The 22082-nt window shown below is 44.0% G+C and overlaps 2 protein-coding genes across 6 annotated transcripts in view; both read left to right on the top strand.

Moving 5' to 3' along the window:
• The first annotated feature begins 1459 nt into the window (after positions 1-1459).
• The window catches only part of OSBPL3 (oxysterol binding protein like 3), a 200992-nt gene continuing 180369 nt past the window's right edge, over positions 1460-22082 (top strand). For all 5 annotated transcript variants that reach the window (XM_082631947.1, XM_082631943.1, XM_082631946.1 and 2 more), the window contains exon 1: positions 1460-1766. The gene's annotated coding sequence lies outside the window, so the exon portion shown is untranslated. The remainder of the gene's footprint in view (positions 1767-22082) is intronic.
• LOC309810144 (uncharacterized protein) overlaps positions 1773-22082 on the top strand; it is a 184409-nt gene continuing 164099 nt past the window's right edge. The window contains exon 1 of the mRNA XM_082631949.1: positions 1773-3885. Coding sequence (XP_082488075.1) covers positions 1791-2318 — 528 coding nt within the window. The 5' untranslated portion in view covers positions 1773-1790 and the 3' untranslated portion in view covers positions 2319-3885. The remainder of the gene's footprint in view (positions 3886-22082) is intronic.

Raw genomic sequence — 22082 nt, 5'->3', positions numbered from 1 at the left:
CAATGCTCATGAAACAGGGTGAGGGTGGGTGATGGAGAAAGTTAAAGAAATAAAGAGAAATAAAAGAGCTTGAAGCGGGGGGTGGGCGGGGGGCGGAATTGAGCTTCTCCTTCTGAGAGGAATTACCGAAAAATGGAAGGAGGGCTGGAAAACAACAGGCGTGGGCAGGGTGACTCCATGAGTTCAGAATGAATGGTCCGGGCGCCTGCCAGAAGCTTTCATCCACCGGGCGTTGGCCGGGTGCAGGGGGATGATTTAAGAACCTCCAAATCATTGGATTTTAAATCTTCTCCAGTAAGGTTCTCCGAGTGCCAGTGCGGGCAGCATAACGGTGGGTTTGTTCGGCAGCTTGTCGGGGTCCTCCCGCCCTAGCTCGTCGCCTGCCAAATCCAAGACAGACAATCCCAGACATTCCGCGACCCCAGAAAGCGGAGAACCGAGGGCGAAGAATGAAATGCGGATAGCGTGGCTCCGGCAATAACCTCAGAAACCTTATTTGGGGTCGTCTAGGAGGCTGGAAATGTGTCGAGTGCCGCAGGTGGTGGGTGGCACTGGAATTTAATATTCTGGAGCCCCTACCCTGTGACAGGCAGCGCGCCTAGAGAGCCACACTCAAGGTCCAGCTCGGTGAGGTAGGTTAGAAGGATCTTCAGCGAGGTTACACACCTTGCATTTGCCGCTCCCTCTGCCTGGAACGCTCTTTCCGAAACGTCTGTGGTAGCTCCCCGGTTTAGGAGCTTTAGTGTGGGCTTTCTCGTCTATCACGGAGCTCCTGCATTTTAATTGTAACTGTGATGCTTTCTCTCCCCTTCCCTTCGCACATGAACTGCGTACAATAAACAACCACGCTCCCCTCATGTCTCCTCCTGGGACCCGGCACCAATCTGCATCACTGCCTCTGGATGTCGGGGTCACAGCCTCCCGCCGGATCCCATGGGGATTCTGTCCTTCCTCATCCCGTGCCTGCAATCCTCCCTTCTCCACGTGTTTTCTCCGTTCTCCATCCCTTTGCCTCGGTCTGAGTTCCTCAAGAGGTCGAATCCTCTTTGCCTGTTCGACCAGTGTGTCCTCTGAAAACTTGTCCTTTAACCAGCCCCTCATGCACCGCCCTCACTTCTTCCTCCCTCCCTGGCCCGGAAACGTCGCTCCACGAACATTTATTGAGTGTCAAGGGCACGCATATAGCGCGCTGGGCCGCCGGGAACTCCTACCCCCGCCCAGAACCAACTCTCACCTCCCTCCACCCTTTGCACCCGTCGGGAACCCGGCTTCCCGCCTCTCCTGACTGCGTCATGGAATCGGTGCTTTTTCCAGGTGCATGGCCCCACCTCCTTCCCCGGGGGCGACTCCTGGTTGGTGGGAGTGTGAGTCACTCTGCCGTCCCTCCCGCCCACCCCGCGTGGCCCCGCCCCAGAGCGGGCTCTGGCTCCTCCTCATCGCTCCCGCCCCTAGCTCCCCACTCCAGCTAATCGCCTGGCGGCGCGCGCGGAGAAGTTCTGGGCAAAGTACTGGGAACTGGCTGAGCGATAGCAGCGCACGCGAGCCGGGCGGAACAAGGGGAGCCAAGAGCCAGGCGGCCAGTGCGCGGCGCGGGTTCTGGCCCGGGCGGCCGTAGGCGAGTAGCCCTCCCCGCCCCGTCTCCTGCGGCTGGTGAGGGAACTATCAGCTGTGCGTTGGTGGGGGACCGAAGAAGCCGGGTTTGCCTCCTCCCCCGTGTGTGGACGAACCCCGGAGCTAGGCGGCGTCCGTGGCGGCAGAGCGTGCAGGTAAGAGTCGGGACGCCCGCCAGGATGGCGCTGGGGTGTGGTGGGGCCCCGGCCCGTGGCGCGGGCTCGGAAGGGCTGCGGTATGGGGGGTGCTGCCGGTCTCAGCAAGCCTGGAGTCTGCCTCCTGTTGCCGAGGAACAACCGGTCAGTGGGGGCAGCCCCGAGTCGCCCTCGGTGCCGGCCCCCCGGGAGTTAGGGCCCGAGTACTGCCCACCCTGGAGTGCTACCCAGCCTGGAGTGCTGCCCACCCTGGAGTGCTGTCCTGAGAGGCGCGGTTTGGCCGGGATTGACGTCGCCGAGGGGTTGTCCTGGGCCTCTGGGAGGCGCGGCGCCGGGGCGGGAGGCACAGGAAACCAGCTTGATTGGGTCGAGCGCGAGACTTCACCACATCCGCGGGCTGGGGCGCGCCGGGGGCACCTGGGAGGCGCTGGCCTTGCAGGCTCCAGGCTCGCCCGCCTCCCCGCGCCCGGCCTGCTCCACTCTCCGGCACCCAGGCTGCGGTCTGAGGGCACTTGTCCCTTCGGGCTTCCCAGCAGCCTGGGAAGCGTTTGAAGCTTCTAGAGTCACTAATGGGCATTGTTCTAGATCGTCCAGATAGTTCTTAGGTCAGGGCGCGCCTCCCTCTTTCGGTAATACAACTTGCCAGGCACCTTATGCACATTTGTACTCTCCCTCCTCCTTCTCACGAACTACCAGTCTCTTCTATAGTCAGGACTCTAAGATGAGGGGAGCTGTGAAGTTGTCGCTTTCGATGTGTCTGGGGATTGCGCTGAGGTGCATCTGACCAACGGCCCCCCCCCACCAACGATGTTGCCCTGACCCTCAGAGTTTGAGTACTGGGATGAGGGCATCTAGAAATGTTTTAAGCTGCAGCTGCAAAAGACAGGTAAAGGTGTAGGTCTAACTTTTGATCACCCACACTCTACCTCCAAGCATCATTCAAGGTGAGGTCCCCCTTCTGGCCCAAGGAGACCAACTAGGCAGGCCTGGGCTGAAATGCACCCAAGCTAAATGACCATCCCCTCCACCAACATAGTAGCACACCACCCTGTTTGGTGTTCCTCATAGCACTCATCTCGTTCTGAAATGGTCTCCTTGGGCTGTCTACTGTCTGCTTTCCCTCACTAGAATGGAAGTTCCAGAAAGCAGACCTTATCTGTCTTGTCCATCATTCCACCCCCAATGTCAGCAACAGTGCCTGACACACAGTAGCTACAAAAGAAATATTGATGGAATGAATGATGAAAACTTCTTTGTGAAATATGAGGAATGGTGATCTCATAGCTGGTTTTGATCTTCCTGTTTATTTATCTTTTTTTTTTTCTACTGGGAAATTGAACAAATACCAATAGCTACTATTAATCCAGCACCTACTAAGAGCTGGATAGGTACTAGGAACTTTGTATATAGATCACCTCGTTAAACATTACAATAGTCTTATTAGCTAGGTATTTCTAACCAGATGCAAATTGAGGCTCCAGCAGGTTAACCAGTTTCCCCAAGATTATCCTGGCAGAACTAGAATTCCAGCTCATTTTCTCTCTATTGTGCTGGGCTACTTCCAAGAAACTAAAATGTGGTTTCCACTATTACAGCCAGTAGACATTTAGCTTTATTTATAATAAAAGCTATTGCTTAACCAAAAGATTTTATCATTACTGAGATTTAATTTCAATAATAGCTAATAATTATGCTGTAAACCAGATACTACCAGGCTGCCATAGGCTGTATTCTCTCATCTTCGCCATCTTGATGGCAGTGCTGTGAGGTTATCTCCATTTTATAGATGAAGAAACTGCAGCCTAGGTTCGGGAATCTGCCCAGGGTCAATAGTAGATTGCTGAGTTACATTTTTACTAATAGTCTTTCTGAGTGTAAATCTTTAGCTCCTTCCACTAGACTGAAATTTCTCCTGCTCTCACTATTTAATTAGATGTTAACTCATTATGATAGAGTTCAATGTTACAGCATATTAAAACCACCTGAGGGCTTCCCTGGTGGCGCAGTGGTTGAGAGTCCGCCTGCCGATGCAGGGGACACGGGTTCGTGTCCCGGTCCGGGAAGATCCCACATGCCGCGGAGCGGCTGGGTCCGTGAGCCATGGCCGCTGAGCCTGCGCGTCCGGAGCCTGTGCTCCACAACGGGAGAGGCCACAACAGTGAGAGGCCCACGTACCGCAAAAAAACAAACAAACAAACAAACAAAAACCCACCTGAGGTTGAGCTATAAACTTTCCACTGCCAATAACAAGAGTCTAGTTGTACTATTTTCTGAATTGTTGAGACTCTTACTGCCATTGATATTTGTGGATGAGTATATGGTTTGTGGGCCTGGCAGATGAGTCACATTTAATGTAGGAGGAAAGGAAATTCTCCTTTCACCTGGATTTAAATTTACTTTCACCTAAATCTAAAGAGAAATCTGATGGGTTTTACCCAGTGTGGTAAATGAACTCTGAACACAGTAATGCTTTCTGCCTCTTAAGGAAAGTACTGGAAGACCAGTACCTCTGTTCCCATATGTAGAATGGAGAGTTAGAAACCACTACTAGTTCCAGAAGCTTCTGCAGCAACCTTTTGGCAAAATAACTACATTTCGACTCTTTGTTCTCTTGTAGTAAAACTGAGAGCAAGAAGTTAGCTAAGTATGTCATGGTTACCACCTGAAGAGCTAATGGCAAAATAGAGGTTGGGAAGAAATTAGAGATCCCTTTTTTCTTCTACTTCATTCCAGTTTTAGGGGTAGTATAATGTTTTTCCTTGCATGATGACCTGGATAATCCACGGTTTTATTTATACTGTGCCTCTTGGCAGTACTATATTTTCTTAATTGTTAATTCCATTTCAAGAGTTCTCTAGGACTTCCCTGGTGACGCAGTGGTTAAGAATCTGCCTGCCAGTGCAAGGGACACGGGTTCGAGCCCTGATCTGGGAAGATCCCACATGCCGTGGAACAACTAAGCCCGTGCGCCACAACTGCTGAGCCTGCGCTCTAGTTCCTGCGAGCCACATCTGCTGAGCCCGTGCTCTAGAGCCCGCGAGCCACAACTACTGAGCCCACGTGCCACAGCTACTGAAGCCCGCGTGCCTAGAGCCCATGCTCTGCAACAAGAGAAGCCACCGCAATGAAGAGTAGCCCCCGCTCACTGCAACTAGAGAAAGCCCTGTGCAGCAACGAAGACCCAGTGCGGCCAAAAATAAATATAAATAAATAAATAAATTTATAAAAAGAAAAAGAGTACTCCAGGGAGGGTTGGAGAATCCTTCAACCCAGAACGCCCACAGAAATGATGGAACTCTAAGGCACTGAGGAACTGGAGGCTGTTAAGTTGAAGGAGGCTTCAGAACTGAGAGTTGTTTGTAGTTGCCTGTGAATTCCTTTCCTGTCTACATATATTTTTAATTAATTAATTAATTTATTTATTTATTTTTGGCTCTGTTGGGTCTTCGTTGCTGGCACAGGCTTTCTCTGGTTGCGGCGAACGGGGGCTACTCTTCATTGCGGTGTGTGGGCTTCTCACTGTCGTGGCTTCTCTTGTTGTGGAGCATGGGCTCTAGGCACGTGGGTTTCAGTAGTTGTGGCACGCAGGCTTAGTAGTTGTGGCTCACGGGCTCTAGAGCGCAGGCTCAGTAGTTGTGGCACACGGGCTTAGTTGCTCCACGGCATGTGGGATCTTCCTGAACCAGGGCTTGAACCCGTGTCCCCTGCATTGGCAGGCGGATTCTTAACCACTGCTCCACCAGGGAAGTCCCTCCTGTCTACATCTTATTCGTCAACTTTTAGCCCCCTTCTCTGGAAATGTCCTTCTTAACTTCCCAGTCACTATTGTTTAGACCATGTTTATACTCACCCCAGCTCGTATCTCTCCTCCCTCTTGTCTTTCACATCCATGCCTTCCAGTTGCCCCTGCAACATCTCAGCTCAGGTCTTAGGGACTTCTCTACTGTGTCCTAACATAGCTTACATTGTCTCCTTCAGCCCCGCCTTCATATCATAGTCAGGTAAATTCTCTAGATCCTGTCGTTATATTGCTAAAAATTCTTGAGTGGCTTATATAGTTAATAATAATTATAATATTAATAACAGCAGCAGTAGCTGCTGACCTTCTTGTGCCAGGTACTGTCATGAGTACCTTACGTGGATTTAAAATTGTGTTTAATCCTCAGAGCAACAGCAAAGCAGGCACTGTTATTATACCCCCAATCTCCGGATGAGACCAGGAGAAGTTAAGTTTGCAACTGCTTTACAACTAATACAAGGTGGAGTTGAGACTCAAACCCCTGGTCCTTTCTCTCCCCATTTAAGGTAGACTCCTTAGCCTAAAGTCAGGATCCGGCAGCCTAGGCTCAGTGTCTGCCTTCACCCATTGTTCCCAGCCTGAACTGTATTCAGCAACAGGGCATTTTGCCTTTGCTCTTATACTGCTGTTGCCTAGAAAGCTCTTTCATTGCCTCTACCTGTGAAACCCCAGGTCTTTCAAGGCTGAACTCATAAACCAGTTCTGCCAGAATCATCTCTCTGAACTCAGTCTCTCATAGCATTAAAACACACACACTCTTCAGCACTTTTCTTCATACCCACCCCACACATTCCTCCACCCCAGTGCCTCCTGGCCTAGTTATTTATTCAAATGTATTGGCTCCCTTACTACATTGTAGATGCCTTGAAGCCAGGACTAGTATCTATTCCTTCTGTTTGTACCCCCACGTCGCTAAGCCTCATATGCTATCCATAGTAGGTGCACAGTTAAAAAGAGAGTAGAAACAACTGTATGTGGTTATATGCTGTTAGAATATTTTGTGAAAAAAGTAATTGGAATGTGACATTTTGTTTCCTACTTTTTGATCCACAATACTGTAATACCTTCATCAATTTATGATGAAGCAATAGAAATCCTAATTATTTAAATCCATGAAAAGCACTTATTCTGGTTGTTTTCACCTTGCAGATATTGTAAGGAGATCTCAAACCCATAAAAAAAACAAGCATTGTCTGTAGGGTAAACATCTTGCATCTTATATACACTATTTTTTCATATATGTGGTAAAGTTGTTATTAAAAGTATATTAAAACTGTTATGGAATTGAAACTAAATTTTCATCAATGTTTTATTGATCAATGAATATTTCTCATTTTTAAACCTGATTTACTAGATCTTCTATGAATCATCTCTGGCTCATAGCTCATCACTTGGCTCTGTGTGTTCTAGTCACACTGAACTAAATTCAGCTCCCCACCTGTGTCGCCAGGGCCATGAATAATATATTCTGGCCTCCCAGTTTCCGCATGAAGTTATGTCCTCTTTACAACGTCTTCCTTCTCACCCATGTTCACCTGGCTGGTTCCCACTCCTCCATCACATTTCAGCCTGAATGTCACTTATAGGAAGACTTCCTCTGCTGCCTCCAAGCTGAAGTTGGCAAACACGCATGGCACTCTGTGCCTGTCTGTTTTGGAGGGAGCAGTTACCGTACTGTTGTGTAACTGCTGGTCACTTGACTGAATCTTCTGTGGAACCACTGAGTCTCATTTGGCTTACATTAGAATCACTTAGGGATCTAAAAAGCTTTTCCCTACCTAGGCTCAACTCGCAGAGTTTCTGAATCAAGTGGCATGGGGTGAAGAGGGCTGGTCCCTGGAATTTTCTTTAAAGACATTTTCTCATTCTGTGTTATAGCTGGATAGTATTCCATTGTGTGAATGTAACATACTTTATCCAGTTACTTATTTTTTTTAATAAAAGCCTTATTGAGTTTTAACTCACATTTCATACAATTCACCCATTTAAAGTATACAATTTAATGGGTTTTAGTATATTCACAGTTGTGCAACTGTCATGTCATAATTAATTTTAGAACATTTTATTACCGCCAAAAGAAATCTGCACCCGTTAGCAGTTTCCCTACTCACCTTGCAACCACTGGTCTACTTTAAGTGTGTATGTATTTGCCTATTCTGGACGTTTCAGGAAAATGGAATCATGCTTTTATGTCTGGCTTCTTTCACTTAGCATGTTGTAGTTGGGTTCACCCCCGTTGTAGCATGAATCAGTGCTTCATTCCTTTTTATTGCCTAATAACAACCCATTGTTTGTATAGACCATGCTTTATTTATCCATTTGCCAGATGGAACTGGAATTTTTTTTTTTTTTTTAAACCTTCCCCAAACAATCCAACTGTGCAGGCAGGAGTTAAACCGGAAGTTCCTTTGAGTCTTGTTCACTGCTGTGTCTTGGGGCTAGAACAGTACCTGGCACAAGATAGATGTGTAATAAACATCTGAATGAATAAAGCATTTTACTAAAAGTATAACTCCTGTTATGCATCTGTCATCAAAAAACATTGCCGGGCCTCCCTGGTGGCGCAGTGGTTGAGAGTCCGCCTGCCAATGCAGGGGACACAGGTTCGTGCCCCGGTCCAGGAGGATCCCTCGTGCCGCGGAGCGGCTGGGCCCGTGAGCCATGGCCGCTGAGCCTGCGCATCCGGAGCCTGTGCTCCACAACGGGAGAGGCCACAACAGTGAGAGGCCCACGTATCGCAAAAAACAAAAAAACAAAAAAACAAAAAAACATTGCCATTAAAAAGAGATCCTCATAGTTGATTGATTAGATCCCGATTTGAACAAATCCACTGGTAAAAAAATATTAGGAGGCAATCAAGGAAATTTGAACATGGATGCAATGGTACTATTTTTAGGATTTGCTTTAAAATATCCTGGGAGTGGGGAGGGAGAATAGAGGAAACCAGGCTGTATGTGAGTTGACTGAAGCGGAGTGGTGAGTTCATGGGCTTTTTAATGCTTTTCCCCATCTCTGCTGGCCCCTGGGGCAGCCATTGGCTACATATGGCGGTGGTGCACTTGAGGTGTGGCTAATCCTTGGTGAGCTGTACTGTAGGTATGAAATACTCACTGAGTTTCCAAGAGTTCGTTTGAAAAAGGATGTAAAATTATCTCAATAATTTTTTATTGTTTGCTTACATGCTGAAATGGTAACATTTTGGATTATTATAATACATAATTAAAACTAATTTCACCTGTTTTCTTTTACTCTGTAATTGGCGACTTAAAATTGCTTATATGGTTCATATTACATTTCTCCTGGACAGTGCTGCTGTACAGTTTTGTATACGTTTGAACTTTTTCATAGTAAGTTAAAAAAATGAAAGATATCTGAATTTCTTAAAAGTCTGGAGCAAAATATTTTTCACAAAGAATTCCTCTTATATGAAAAGATCGGAAAATATTGGTTTGTTCCAAGATGATTCTTTGTTGAAGCTTATAGCAGGCAGACTGTAGCCTTTCAATGTCATTCCTGGGCTTACTTCATCTATGTGAAAATTTAAAAATTCTTTTATAATAAATGGAAAAGCAACATGAAGGAGCAGAAGAATTGCTCCTTTAGTTATTTATCTGATTCTTTTGTTTTGGAGTTGATGAAATATTTCCTTCATCTTAGAAAAATATGGAAAGTGCATTGGTAATTTCATTGTTCTTAGTCACACTGTTTATACCCTGAAATTGAATTTTCGCTGGACTTGCTTTATAATCACTCTGCTTAAATCTGTTTGTTTGGGAGCCAGAATATGATTGTTTCTAGACACCCCAAGACCCCTGGAATATGAGTGGAAAATGATTCTTAAATAATAATGATAATGTGTGGGTTTAAAGCTGAGAAACAAATTGCTTTCATATAAAATTTCTTTAGATGAGCATTCTGTCGCTGTCTAGGTGTCTGTGTTTACTCACAAAAGAATAGCCGAGGTAATAAACCCAGCTCTCTGAGGGGGTGTAAAGCTAGATGGACAACTCCAGAGGATATTCTTCCTCATCTGTTATTTCTGAGATCGTGAGACAGTGGACCTGAATTGAGAAATAGCTTGAATATAAAGCAGAACAGAATTAAATTGCAGAGAAGACCCCAAAAAGAGATCATCAGAGGATCTGTGACTGCCAGTATAAAATCAAGTTTACTCTTTTGTTTACTCTCTATGGTTAAAATATTAAAATCTGTTTGTTTTTAATGTTGTGTGGGTCAAACACTTCTCAATATAACATTTCTCCACTTGTGTATTGAAAGATAGTACTGTGGGGGCTTCCCTGGTGGCGCAGTGGTTGAGAGTCCGCCTGCCGATGCAGGGGACACGGGTTTGTGCCCCGGTCCTGGAGGATCCCACATGCCGCGGAGTGGCTAGGCCCGTGAGCCATGGCTGCTGAGCCTGCGCGTCCGGAGCCTGTGCTCCACAACGGGAGAGGCCACAACAGTGAGAGGCCCGCGTACTGCAAAAAAAAAAAGATAGTACTGTGAAAGATTCCCTTACTTGTTTTCTATCTTGGTATCAAATGCTGTAATACAAGAAATTTAAAGTTATACTTTAAGTCTTATAAAACAAATATCCCTCTCCGAATCATTTGTGGTGGGCAGTGATCTGAAATGTTTAGAAGCAAAAGCTAAATAATATATTTTATTAATCTCACAAACATGATTAAACTTGAAGTAAATGCCTCTCTAGAAGGAAAGCATGCAGTATGATTTTTGTCCATACATTGAATGCGTATTTGTTGAGCACGCACTATGTGCCAGACACCAGACTGGGTAGAGGGGATATGGTGATGACTGAGACAGATGTGGAACCTCCCTTTAAGGAGATACTAAACAGTCACAGAGAATTTGTTAATTACAGTGAGGATCTGTAGCTCCAAGGGAATGAGTCTGGATTTTAACTGGGACCCTGGAGAGAAAAATTCCATTTTTCTGTAGGTCATGATTCAGGCTGCTGATGGTCTGAAGGAGGAGGAGGAAAGGGAATCCTCAGAGGGGGATGACAGGAGTGAAGTCCTGCCCTTTCTGTGTCTTTCTGCCGATTGCTGGAGGCCAGGTGGAACTGAGTAGGAGGAGGGGTTTAATTCCTCTCCCGAGGTTTTGAATTGCTGTGATGATACACACAGGTGTGTTTCTTTGCTACTGGGAACTGAATCCAAAGTTGAGTTTTTACCAGCTTTGTAACTGAAACCGAATGAGATCTAACAACCTGTTCTCCAGCATGGCCATGGAAGTAGCTTAAAATAACTTGCTGGCTCCAATTCGAGTGTAGTTCTGTTGTCTAGCATCTGAGATGAAGTGGACGAGGGGTACTTGACCTCAAAGAATGCAGGGAAGACCCACTTGGGTTTTTCTTATGGGTTCAGAGTTGCTTCAAGCAGATTTCTGTAGAATTAACTGAAGTGTCCTTTGGAGCTTGTTGGGGTCTTTAGGGAATGGGGAACCATCCTGACTTTAAAGGGGGTGATGGTAATTGCAAAGACCAGTAATAATAGCAATGGCGGCTGGTAACTGTGGAGCACTTACTCTGTGCCAGGTTTAGTGCTGTACTTATACTATCTCATTAGATCTTCCAATAAGGTATGAGGTGGCTGTTGGCGTAACAGTTTACCAATGACCGAACAGAGGCTGGGGAGCAATTACTTGCTCTTTGGTTGTTCAGCATCCATTTACCCTTCCTGATTTCTATCTGAGGAATCACTTCTTGCCTTAGGGTCTAGAACGAGGAGCCCCATTCTCCTTGGCTGTCGGTGGCCCTGGGAGCCAGACCAGTCAGATGCCTCTGGCTGGAATCTGGGTCCAGTGCCGAGGGTCATGGAGATTCTGATGCCAAGGGTGTGTCCTGACCCAACCATTCTTGTCCGCACGGCATTGTTATAGTCTGGCTCCAGGTCCCATGAAGCTGTGCCCATGCTTTCCCCTCCAGCCCCTCCTTACTTCCTGAAACTGATATTTTCCCAGTACATTTTTTTGTTTGTTTCAGTTGCCGGAATATTTTCTCTTGCTTCCACTCAAAGAACCCCAGACTATCACAAGCCTAGGGGGGCTTACATAGTCTACCCACAGTCACAAAGGGACTGGGTGGCAGAGCTGTGGTGTAGTCGGGTCATTGACCAGAGGGCCCCTCTGTGTGGTGGAGAGCACAGAAGTGGGAGTCAGAGAATCAGAGGATGAATCCAGCCCCGGAAGTGCTTCTGCCTCTGTGGCCTTGAGCTGATCACTGCCTTCTTAGGCTGAACTGTTTGGACAAGATGAAATCTACACGTATGTAAAGGACACCCAGCTCCAGAGGATTTCCTCCTGCAGGAGATTTTTGGACATGTGACTGTGTTCACGTTTTCAGAGGCTTGCAGTTTGAGGTTTGAGGTGTAGTCTGAGGCAATGGTTTTCAAAGTGTGGTTCCACAAGTTGCTGATCAGCATCACCTGGGAACATGTTAGAAATGCAAATTCTCGGGCCCCACCGCAGACCTATTGAATCAGAAACTGAGGGGAGGGCCCAGCTATCTGTTTTTACAAGCCCTTTGGGTGATTCTGATGCTCACTAAAGTTTGAGAACCACTAGGCTAAGGCATTTTCATTTTATTACAAACTATTATGTATAATAATAATGGATTAGCCACAACCCCTGCTCTCAAGGAACATTCCCCCCAGCTGGGAGGGACAGTTATAAACACACAATGTGAGAGACAAGGAGAGGTGTAACACTTGCTGTAACAAGATGCTGAGGTGTGGTGGGAGCACAGAGAGGCCATGGGAGACTCTTCTGCAGAGAAGGGGGCATCTGAGCCAAGCCTTGAAGGACGTGTAGGATTGAGACGAAGGAAGGGAATGGAGAGCTAGGTGAAAGGACACTCCAGGTAGAGAATGCAGGATGAGCCAAGGTGTAGCATTTTTTTTTCCTTAACATTTTTATTGGAATATAATTGCTTTACAAGGGTGTGTCAGTTTCTGTTTTATAACAAAGTGAATCAGCTATACATATACATATATCTCCATATCTCTTGCCTCTTGCATCTCCCTCCCTCCCACCCTTCCTATGCCACCCTTCTAGCTGGTCACAAAGCACCGAGCTGATCTCCCTGTGCTATGCGACTGCTTCCTACTAGCTATCTATTTTACATTTGGTAGTGTATATATGTCCATGCCACTCTCTAACTTTGTCCCAGCTTACACTTGCCCCTCCCCGTGTCCTCAAGTCCATTCTCTAGTAGGTCTGCGTCTTTATTCCCGTCTTGCCCATAGGTTCTCCATGACCATTTTTTTTTTTAGATTCCATATATATGTGTTAGCATACGGTATTTGTTTTTCACACTTCACTCTGTATGACAGACTCTAGGTTTATCCACCTCAATACAAATAACTCAATTTCGTTTCTTTTTATGGCTGAGTAATATTCCATTGTACATATGTGCCACATCTTCTTTATGCATTCATCTGTCCATGGACACTTAGGTTGCTTCCATGTCCTGGGTATTGTAAATAGAGCTGCAATGAACATTGTGGTGCATGACTCTCTTTGAATTATGGTTTTCTCAGGGTATATGCCATTGGTGGGATTGCTGGGTCGTATGGTAGTTCTATTTTTTGTTTGTTTTTTTTTTGTGTGTGGTACGCGGGCCTCTCACTGTTATGGCCTCTCCCGTTGCGGAGCACAGGCTTCGGACGCGCAGGCTCGGTGGCCATGGCCCACGGGCCTAGCCACTCCGCGCTGTGGCATCTTCCCGGACCGGTGCACGAACCCGTGTCCCCTGCAACGGCAGGCGGACTCTCAACCACTGTGCCACCAGGGAAGACCTATTTTTAGTTTTTTAAGGAACTTCCATACTGTTCTCCATAGTGGCTGTATCAATTTACATTCCCACAACAGTGTGTGAGGGTTCCCTTTTCTCCACACCCTCTCCAGCATTTATTGTTTCTCGATTTTTTGATGATGGCCATTCTGACTGGTGTGAGGTGATATCTCATTGTAGCTTTGATTTGCATTTCTCTAATGATTAGTGATGTTGAGCATTCTTTCATGTGTTTGTTGGCAATCTGTATATCTCCTTTGGAGAAATGTCTATTTAGGTCTTCTGCCCATTTTTGGATTGGGTTGTTTGTTTTTTTGCTATTGAGCTGCATGAGCTGCTTGTAAATTTTGGAGATTAATCCTTTTTCAGTTGCTTCATTTGCAAATATTTCTCCCATTTTGAGGGTTGTCTTTTTGTCTTGTTTATGGTTTCCTTTGCTGTGCAAAGCTTTGAAGTTTCATTAGGTCCCATTTGTTTATTTTTGTTTTTATTTCCATTTCTCTAGGAGGTGGGTCAAAAAGGGTCTTGCTGTGATTTATGTCATAGAGTGTTCTGCCTATGTTTACCTCTAAGAGTTTGATAGTGTCTGGCCTTACATTTAGGTCTTTAATCCATTTGGAGTTTATATTTGTGTATGGTGTTAGGGAGTATTCTAATTTCACACTTTTGCACGTAGCTGTCCAGTTTTCCCAGCACCACTCATTGAAGAGGCTGTCTTTTCTCCATTGTATATTCTTGCTTCCTTTATCAAAGATAAGGTGACCATATGTGCATGGGTTTATCTCTGGGCTCTCTATCCTGTTCCATTGATCTAAATTTCTGTTTTTGTGCCAGTACCGTACTATCTTCATTACTGTAGCTTTGTAGTATAGTCTGAAGTCAGGGAGCCTGATTCCTCCAGCTCCGTTTTTTGTTCTCAAGATTGCTTTGGCTATACAGGGTCTTTTGTGTTTCCATACAAATTGTGAAATTTTTTGTTCTAGTTCTGTGAAAAATGGCAGTGGTAGTTTGATAGGGATTGCATTAAATCTGTAGATTGCTTTGGGTAGTATACTCATTTTCACAATGTTGATTCTTCCAATCCAAGAACATGGTATATTTCTCCATCTATTTGTATCATCTTTAATTTCTTTCATCAGTGTCTTATAATTTTCTGCATACAGGCCTTTTGTCTCCTTAGGTAGGTTTATTCCTAGAGATATTATTCTTTTTGTTGCAGTGGTAAATGGGAGTGTTTTCTTAATTTCACTTTCAGATTTTTCATCATTACTGTATAGGAATGCTAGAGATTTCTGTGCTAATTTTGTATCCTGCTACTTTACCAAATTCATTGATTAGCTCTAGTAGTTTTCTGGTAGCATCTTTAGGATTCTCTATGTATAGTGTCATGTCATCTGCAAACAGTGACAGCTTTACTTCTTCTTTTCCGATTTGGGTTCCTTTTATTTCTTCTTCTTCTCTGATTGCTGTGGCTAAAAATTCCAAAGCTATGTTGAAAACAGTGGTGAGAGTGGGCAACCTTGTCTTGTTCCTGATCTTAGAGGAAATGCTTTCAGTTTTTCATCATTGAGGACGATGTTGGCTGTGGGTTTGTCATATATGGCCTTTATTGTGTTGAGGTAAGTTCCCTCTATGCGTACTTTATGGAGGGTTTTTATCATAAATGGGTGTTGAATTTTGTTGAAAGCTTTCTCTGCATCTATTGAGATGATCATATGGTTTTTCTCCTTCAGTTTGTTAATCATGTTGTATGATCATGGTGTATGATCATGGTGTATGATCCTTATGTGCTGTTGGACTCTGTTTGCTAGTATTTTGTTGAGGATTTTTGCATCTATGTTCATCAGTGATATTGGTCTGTAGTTTTCTTTTCTTGTGACATGGTTGTCTGGTTTTAGTATCAGGGTGATGGTAGCCTCATAGAATGAGTTTGGGAGTGTTCCTCCCTCTGCTATATTTTGGAAGAGTTTGAGAAGGATAGGTGTTAGCTCTTCTCTAAATGTTTGATAGAATTCGCGTGTGAAGCCATCTGGTCCTGGGCTTTTGTTTGTTGGAAGATTTTTAATCACAGTTACAATTTCAGTGCTTGTGATTGGTCTGTTCCTATTTTCTATTTCTTCCTGGTTCAGTCTCAGAAGGTTGTGCTTTTCTAAGAATTTGTCCATTTCTTCCAGGTTGTCCATTTTATTGGCATACAGTTGCTTGTAGTAATCTCTCATGATCCTTTGTATTTTTGCAGTGTCAGTTGTTACTTCTCCCTTTACATTTCTAATTCTATTGATTTGAGTCTTCTCCCTTTTTTCCTTGATGAGTCTGGCTAATGGTTTATCAATTTTGTTTATCTTCTCAAGGAACCAGCTTTTAGTTTTATTGATCTTTGCTATCGTTTCCTTCATTTCTTTTTCATTTATTTCTGCTCTGATCTTTATGATTTCTGCTCTGATCTTTATGATTTCTTTCCTTCTGCTAACTTTGGGGTTTTTTGGGTTCTTCTTTCTCTCATTGCTTTAGGTGTAAGGTTAGATTGTTTATTTGAGATGTTTCTTGAGGTAGGACTGTACTGCTACAAACTTCCCTCTTAGAACTGCTTTTGCTGCATCCCATGGGTTTTGGGTTGTCGTATTTTCATTGTCATTTGTTTCTACGTATTTTTTGATTTCCTCTCTGATTTCATCAGTGATCTCTTTGTTATTAAGTAGTGTATTGTTTAGCATCCATGTGTTTGTATTTTTTACAGATTTTTTTCCTGTAATTGATATCTAGTCTCATAGCGTTGTGGTCAGAAAAGATACTTGATAGGATTTCAATTTTCTTAAATTTACCAAGGCTTGATTTGTGACCCAAGATATGATCTATCCTGGAGAATGTTCCATGAGCACTTGAGAAGAAAATGTATTCTGTTGTTTCTGGATGGAATGTCCTATAAATATCAATTAATTCCATCTTGTTTAATGTATCATTTAAAGCTTGTGTTTTCTTATTTATTTTCATTTTGCGTGATCTGTCCATTGGTGAAAGTGGGGTGTTAAAGTCCCCTACTATGAATGTGTTACTGTCAATATCCCCTTTTATGGCTGTTAGTATTCGCCTTATGTATTGAGGTGCTTCTATGTTGGGTGCATAAATATTTACAATTGTTATACCTTCTTCTTGGTTTGATCCCTTTATCATAATGTAGTGTCCTTTTTTGTCTCTTGTAATAGTCTTTGTTTTAAAGTCTATTTTGTCAGATATGAGAATTGCTACTCCAGCTTTCTTTTGATTTCCATTTGCATGGAATCTCTTTTTCCATCCCCTCACTTTCTGTCTGTATGTGTCCCTAGGTCTGAAGTGGGTCTCTTGTAGACAGCATATATATGGGTCTTGTTTTTGTATCCATTCAGCCAGTCTATGTCTTTTGGTTGGAGCATTTAAACCATTTACATTTAAGGTAATTATTGATATGTATGTTTGTATTCCCATTTTCTTAATTGTTTTGGGTTTGTTATTGTAAGTCTTTTCCTTCTCTTGTGTTTCTTGCCTAGAAAAGTTCCTTTAACATTTGTTGTAAAGCTGGTTTTGTGGTGCTGAATTCTCTTAGCTTTTGTTTGTCTGTAAAGGTTTTAATTTCTCTGTCAAATCTGAATGAGATCCTTGCTGGGTAGAGTAATGTTGGTTGTAGTTTTTTTCCATTCATCACTTTAAATATGTCCTGCCACTCACTTCCGGCTTGCAGAGTTTCTGCTGAACGATCAGCTGTTAACCTTATGGGGATTCCCTTGTATGTTATTTGTTGTTTTTCCCTTGCTGCTTTTAATATTTTTTCTTTGTATTTAATTTTTAATAGTTTGATTAATATGTGCCTTGGTGTGTTTCTTCTTGGATTTATCCTGTATGGGACTGTCTGTGCTTCCTGGACCTGATTAACTATTTCCTTTCCCATATTAGGGAAGTTTTCAACTATAATCTCTTCAAATATTTTCTCAGTCCCTCTTTTTTTCTTCTGGGACCCCTATAATTCAAATGTTGGTGAGTTTAATATTGTCCCAGAGGTCTCTGAGACTGTCCTCAATTCTTTTCATTCTTTTTTGTTTATTCTGCTCTGCAGTAGTTATTTCCACTATTTTATCTTTCAGGTCACTTATCTGTTCTTCTGCCTCAGTTATTCTGCTATTGATCCCTTCTAGAGAATTTTAAATTTCATTTATTGTGTTGTTCATCATTGTTTGTTTGCTCTTTAGTTCTTCTAGGTCCTTGTTAAACGTTTCTTCTATTTTCTCCATTCTATTTCCAGATTTTGGATCATCTTTACTATCATTACTCTGAATTCTTTTTCAGGTAGACTGCCTATTTTCTCTTCATTTGTTAGGTCTGGTGGGTTTTTACCTTGCTCCTTCATCTGCTGTGATTTTCTTCGTCTTCTCATTTTGCTTAACTTACTGTGTTTGGGGTCTCCTTTTCGCAGGCTGCAGGTTTGTAGTTCCTGTTGTTTTTGGTGTCTGTCCCCAGTGGCTAAGGTTGGTTCAGTGGGCTGTGTAGGCTTCCTGGTGGAGGGGACTAGTGCCTGTGTTCTGGTGGGCGAGGCTGGATCTTGTCTTTCTGGTGGGCAAGTCCATGTCTGGTGGTGTATTTTGGGGTGTCTGTTACCTTATTATGATTTTAGGCAGCCTCTCTGCTAATGGGTGGCGTTGTGTTCCTGTCTTGCTAGTTGTTTGGCATAGGGTGTCCAGCACTGTGGCTTGCTGAGCATTGAGTGGAGTTGGGTCTTGGCGTTGAGATGGAGATATCTGGGAGATTTTCGCCGTTTGATATTACGTGGAGCTGGGAGGTCTCTGGTGGACCAGTGTCCTGAACTTGGCTCTCCCACCTCAGAGGCACAGCCCTGATGCCTGGCTGGAGCACCAAGAGCCTGTCATCCACATGGCTCAGAATAAAAGGGAGAAAGAAAGAAAGAAAGAAAAAGATAAAATAAAATAAAGTAAAATAAAAAGTTATTAATATAAAAAACAAAAAATAAGTATTAAGAAAATTTTTTAAAGTAATTAAAAAAAAGAAAGAACAACCAAACCAAAAACCAAATCCACTAATGATAACAAGCGCTGAAAAGTATATTAAAAAACAAACAAACAAAAACCGGACAGACAGAACCCTAGGATAAATGGTAAAAGCAAAGCTATACAGACAAAATCACATACAGAAGCATACGCATACACACAGAAGCATATAATATATATATAAATATATATATCGTTGCTCCCAAAGTCCACCTTCTCACTTTTGGGATTATTCATTGTCTATTCAGGTATTCCACAGATGCAGGGTACATCAAGGTGACTGTGGAGATTTAATCCGCTGCTCCTGAGGCTGCTGGGAGAAATTTCCCTTTCTCTTCTTTGTTCGCACAGCTCCTGGGGTTCAGCTTTGGATTTGTCCCCGCCTCTGCGTGTAAGTCGCCTGAGGGCGTCTGTTCCACGCCCAGACAGGACGGGGTTAAAGTAGCAGGTGATTCGGGGGCTCTGGCTCACTCAGGCCGGGTGGAGGGAGGGGTACGGATGTGGGGCGAGCCTGCAGCCGCAGAGGCCAGCGTGACGTTGCACCAGCCTGAGGCGTGCCGTGTGTTCTCCTGGGGAAGTTGTGGGACCCTGGCAGTGGCGGGCTGCACAGGCTCCCGGGACGGGAGGTGTGGAGAGTGACCTGTGCTTGTACACAGGCTTCTTGGTGGCAACAGCAGCAGCCTTAGCGTCTCGTGCCCCTCTCTGGGGTCCGCGCTGATGGTCGCGGTTCGCGCCCTTCTCTGGAGCTCCTTTAAGCGGTGCTCTTAATCCCCTCTCCGCGCGCACCAGGAAACAAAGAGGCAAGAAACAGTCTCTTGCCTCTTTTGCAGCTCCAGACTTTTTCCCGGACTCCCTCCCGTCTAGCCGTGGTGCACTAGCCCTTTCAGGCTGTGTTCACGCCGCCAACCCCAGTTCTCTCCCTGCGATCCGACCGAAGCCTGAGCCTCAGCTCCCAGCCCCGCCCACCCAGGCAGGTGAGCAGACAAGCCTCTCGGGCTGGTGAGTGCCCGTCGGCACCGATCCTCTGTGCGGGAATCTCTCCTCTTTGCCCTCCGCACCCCTGTTGCTGCGCTCTGCTCCGTGGCTCCGAAGCTCCCCCCCTCTGCCACCCGCAGTCTCCGCCCGCGAAGGGGCTTCTAATGTGTGGAAACCTTTCCTCCTTCACGGCTCCCTCCCACTGGTGCAGGTCCCGTCCCTATTCTTTGTCTCTGTTTATTCTTTTTTCTTTTGCTCTACCCAGGTACGTGGGGGAGTTTCTTGCCTTTTGGGAGGTCTGAGGTCTGCCAGCATTCAGTAGGTGTTCTATAGGAGTTGTTCCACGTATAGATGTATTTCTGATGTATTTGTGGGGAGGAAGGTGATCTCCACGTCTTACTCTTCCGCAGTCTTGAAGCTCCTCCCCGCATTTTTTTATTGAGGTATTGTTGATTTACAGTATTGTATTAGTTTCAGGTGTGATGTCTTTTTGTAGGTTATACTCCTTTAAAGTTATAGTGATTCAGGTTTTTTGTTGTGATTCAGTCTTTTTGTAGGTTGTACTCCTTTTACAGTTATTACAAAATAATGGCTGTAATTCCCTGTGCTGTACAATATATTCTTGTTGCTTATCTATTTTATACATAGTAGTTTGCACCTCTTAATCCTGTACTTTCTTGCCCCTCCCCGTTTCCGTCTCCCCACTGATATCCACTAGTTTGTCTTCTGTATCTGTGAGTCTCTTTCTGTTTTGCTGTATACATTTATTTATTTTGCTCAAGGCGTAGCATTTTGAGGAGTGACGAACCTTCCAGTTTGATGAGAAGGACTGTTTTAAATGGCAATAGTGACAGGATATGAGAATGGGGAGGTAGGTTGGGGTGCAAATGGAGTGGATCCTGAATCCTATAGTAAGGGTTTTGGACTTTATCCTGTGGACAGTGAACAAGGAGGTGACGTGGTGGGAGCTAATTAGAGAAAGTATTCTAGGGGTGGTAGAGAAGGTCAGAGGCTGGGAGTATAAGCACAATGAGACCTGAACTAGGGTGGTCACAGTGGGAGAAGAAAGGAAAGACAGCAAAAAATATTGGAAAGTTAGAAGGACAGCCCCTAGGCACTAGGAAATTGGGGTCCAGGGTTGAGAGAGAAGGCAAAGATGATTCTATGGGAGATAATAAATGGTGTTGGTACACTCAGGTGAAAAAGTTTGAGCCTCACACCATGTCTTCCCTCAAAATAAATTTCACATGGGTCAAAACTTTAAAACAACTAGTAAAGAACAGAATACCATTTTAATAATAATGGAGATAGAAAAGCCTTTTGAGATATAAAACAAAATATTGATTTATTTGACTATATATGATTTTTGCAGGGCCAAATGTTTTTAACTGTCAAAAGGTGATCAGTAAATTTAGAAAAGTAATTGCAATTCATGTCACAAAGATCTAATTCCATCAATATATAAAGAACCACAGCAAATCAAGAAGAGAAAGAACAGTTACTGTAGAGGCAAAGAATTTGAACAAATAGTTCACAAAACTGCATACAAATGATGCTTAAACATGTGAAACTTTAACCTCACTCATAAAAAGAGAAAGGTAAGTTAAAACTTCAGTGAGATGCTATTTTTTCACCTATCAGATGGGCAAATGTCAGAAAATATGGTAACTGTTGGCAGAGGTTTGAGGAAACAGGTATTCATGGTAGATGGAAATGTAAATTGGTCCAAGCTCTGTGTAGAGCCCTTGGCAGTATCTATCAAAACTGCAAACACATGCACCCTTTGAACCAGCCATAACAGTTCTGTGAATTTAATCCTACAGATAAGTAAACGTGCCAGTGATATATGTGCAAAGTTATTTATTGAAGCATTGTTTGAATAAAAGGATTGCAAATAACCTAATTGTCCATCAGTAGGAACTGGTTAATGAGTAATGGAGCAGTTAAAAATGAAGCATCTCTACATCTACTGATTTGTAACAACCTCTGAGTTAAGTTAAAAAAAAAAAAGTGTAGACTACATAGATTTTTGGCATACATACCATATATACCAAGGTATGTATGGGATGCTTCCATGTGAGAAAAAATATATTCATAGCTAATGTATAGTTTATATGTTTATATATGTAAACATGTACATATTATGCATAGGTACACATACTCATAAACTAGGGGAGGGGGTGGGCTGAAGGCAGATCGCACTGGCTTGTGAGACCAGTTGTGTATATCTCTCCCCAACTCCTTGGTCAGTGACTTTGTGGTGGTCGTTTGAAATTGGCCAAGGTGGGAGTATTTACACCATGGCAGTCGGCAAAGGAAAGAAATTGGGGTTTTTGTTTTTGTTTTTCCAGAGAGCTCGTTGATAAACATTTACTAGTACCCCCTGTGTATCATAAATATAAAATATCTCTTGAAGGCTCTACAAGAAGTGGGTAACATCAGATTCCCCAAGGAGGGGAGAATGGGAGATAAAAGGACAGTTGTGAGATTTAAACTGCATCTTTGAAATTTTGTTCCAAGTTAAGGTGTTCCTTATTCTGCAGTAAACATATAAAGCAAACCAAGAAGTAACTCCAGAGTTTCAGGCCTATGTGACTGTTATTTAAGGTGCCATTGACCATGCCATGGAAGAACATAGAAAGATGAATAGATCTTAGGGAAAAAGGATGCTTTTGGTTTTGAACATGCTGAGCTTG

Source organism: Mesoplodon mirus, assembly GCF_964341445.2.
Source record: "Mesoplodon mirus genome assembly, chromosome: 9".
Lineage (NCBI taxonomy): Eukaryota > Metazoa > Chordata > Mammalia > Artiodactyla > Ziphiidae > Mesoplodon > Mesoplodon mirus.
This window is presented reverse-complemented; position numbering and strand designations above follow the sequence as displayed.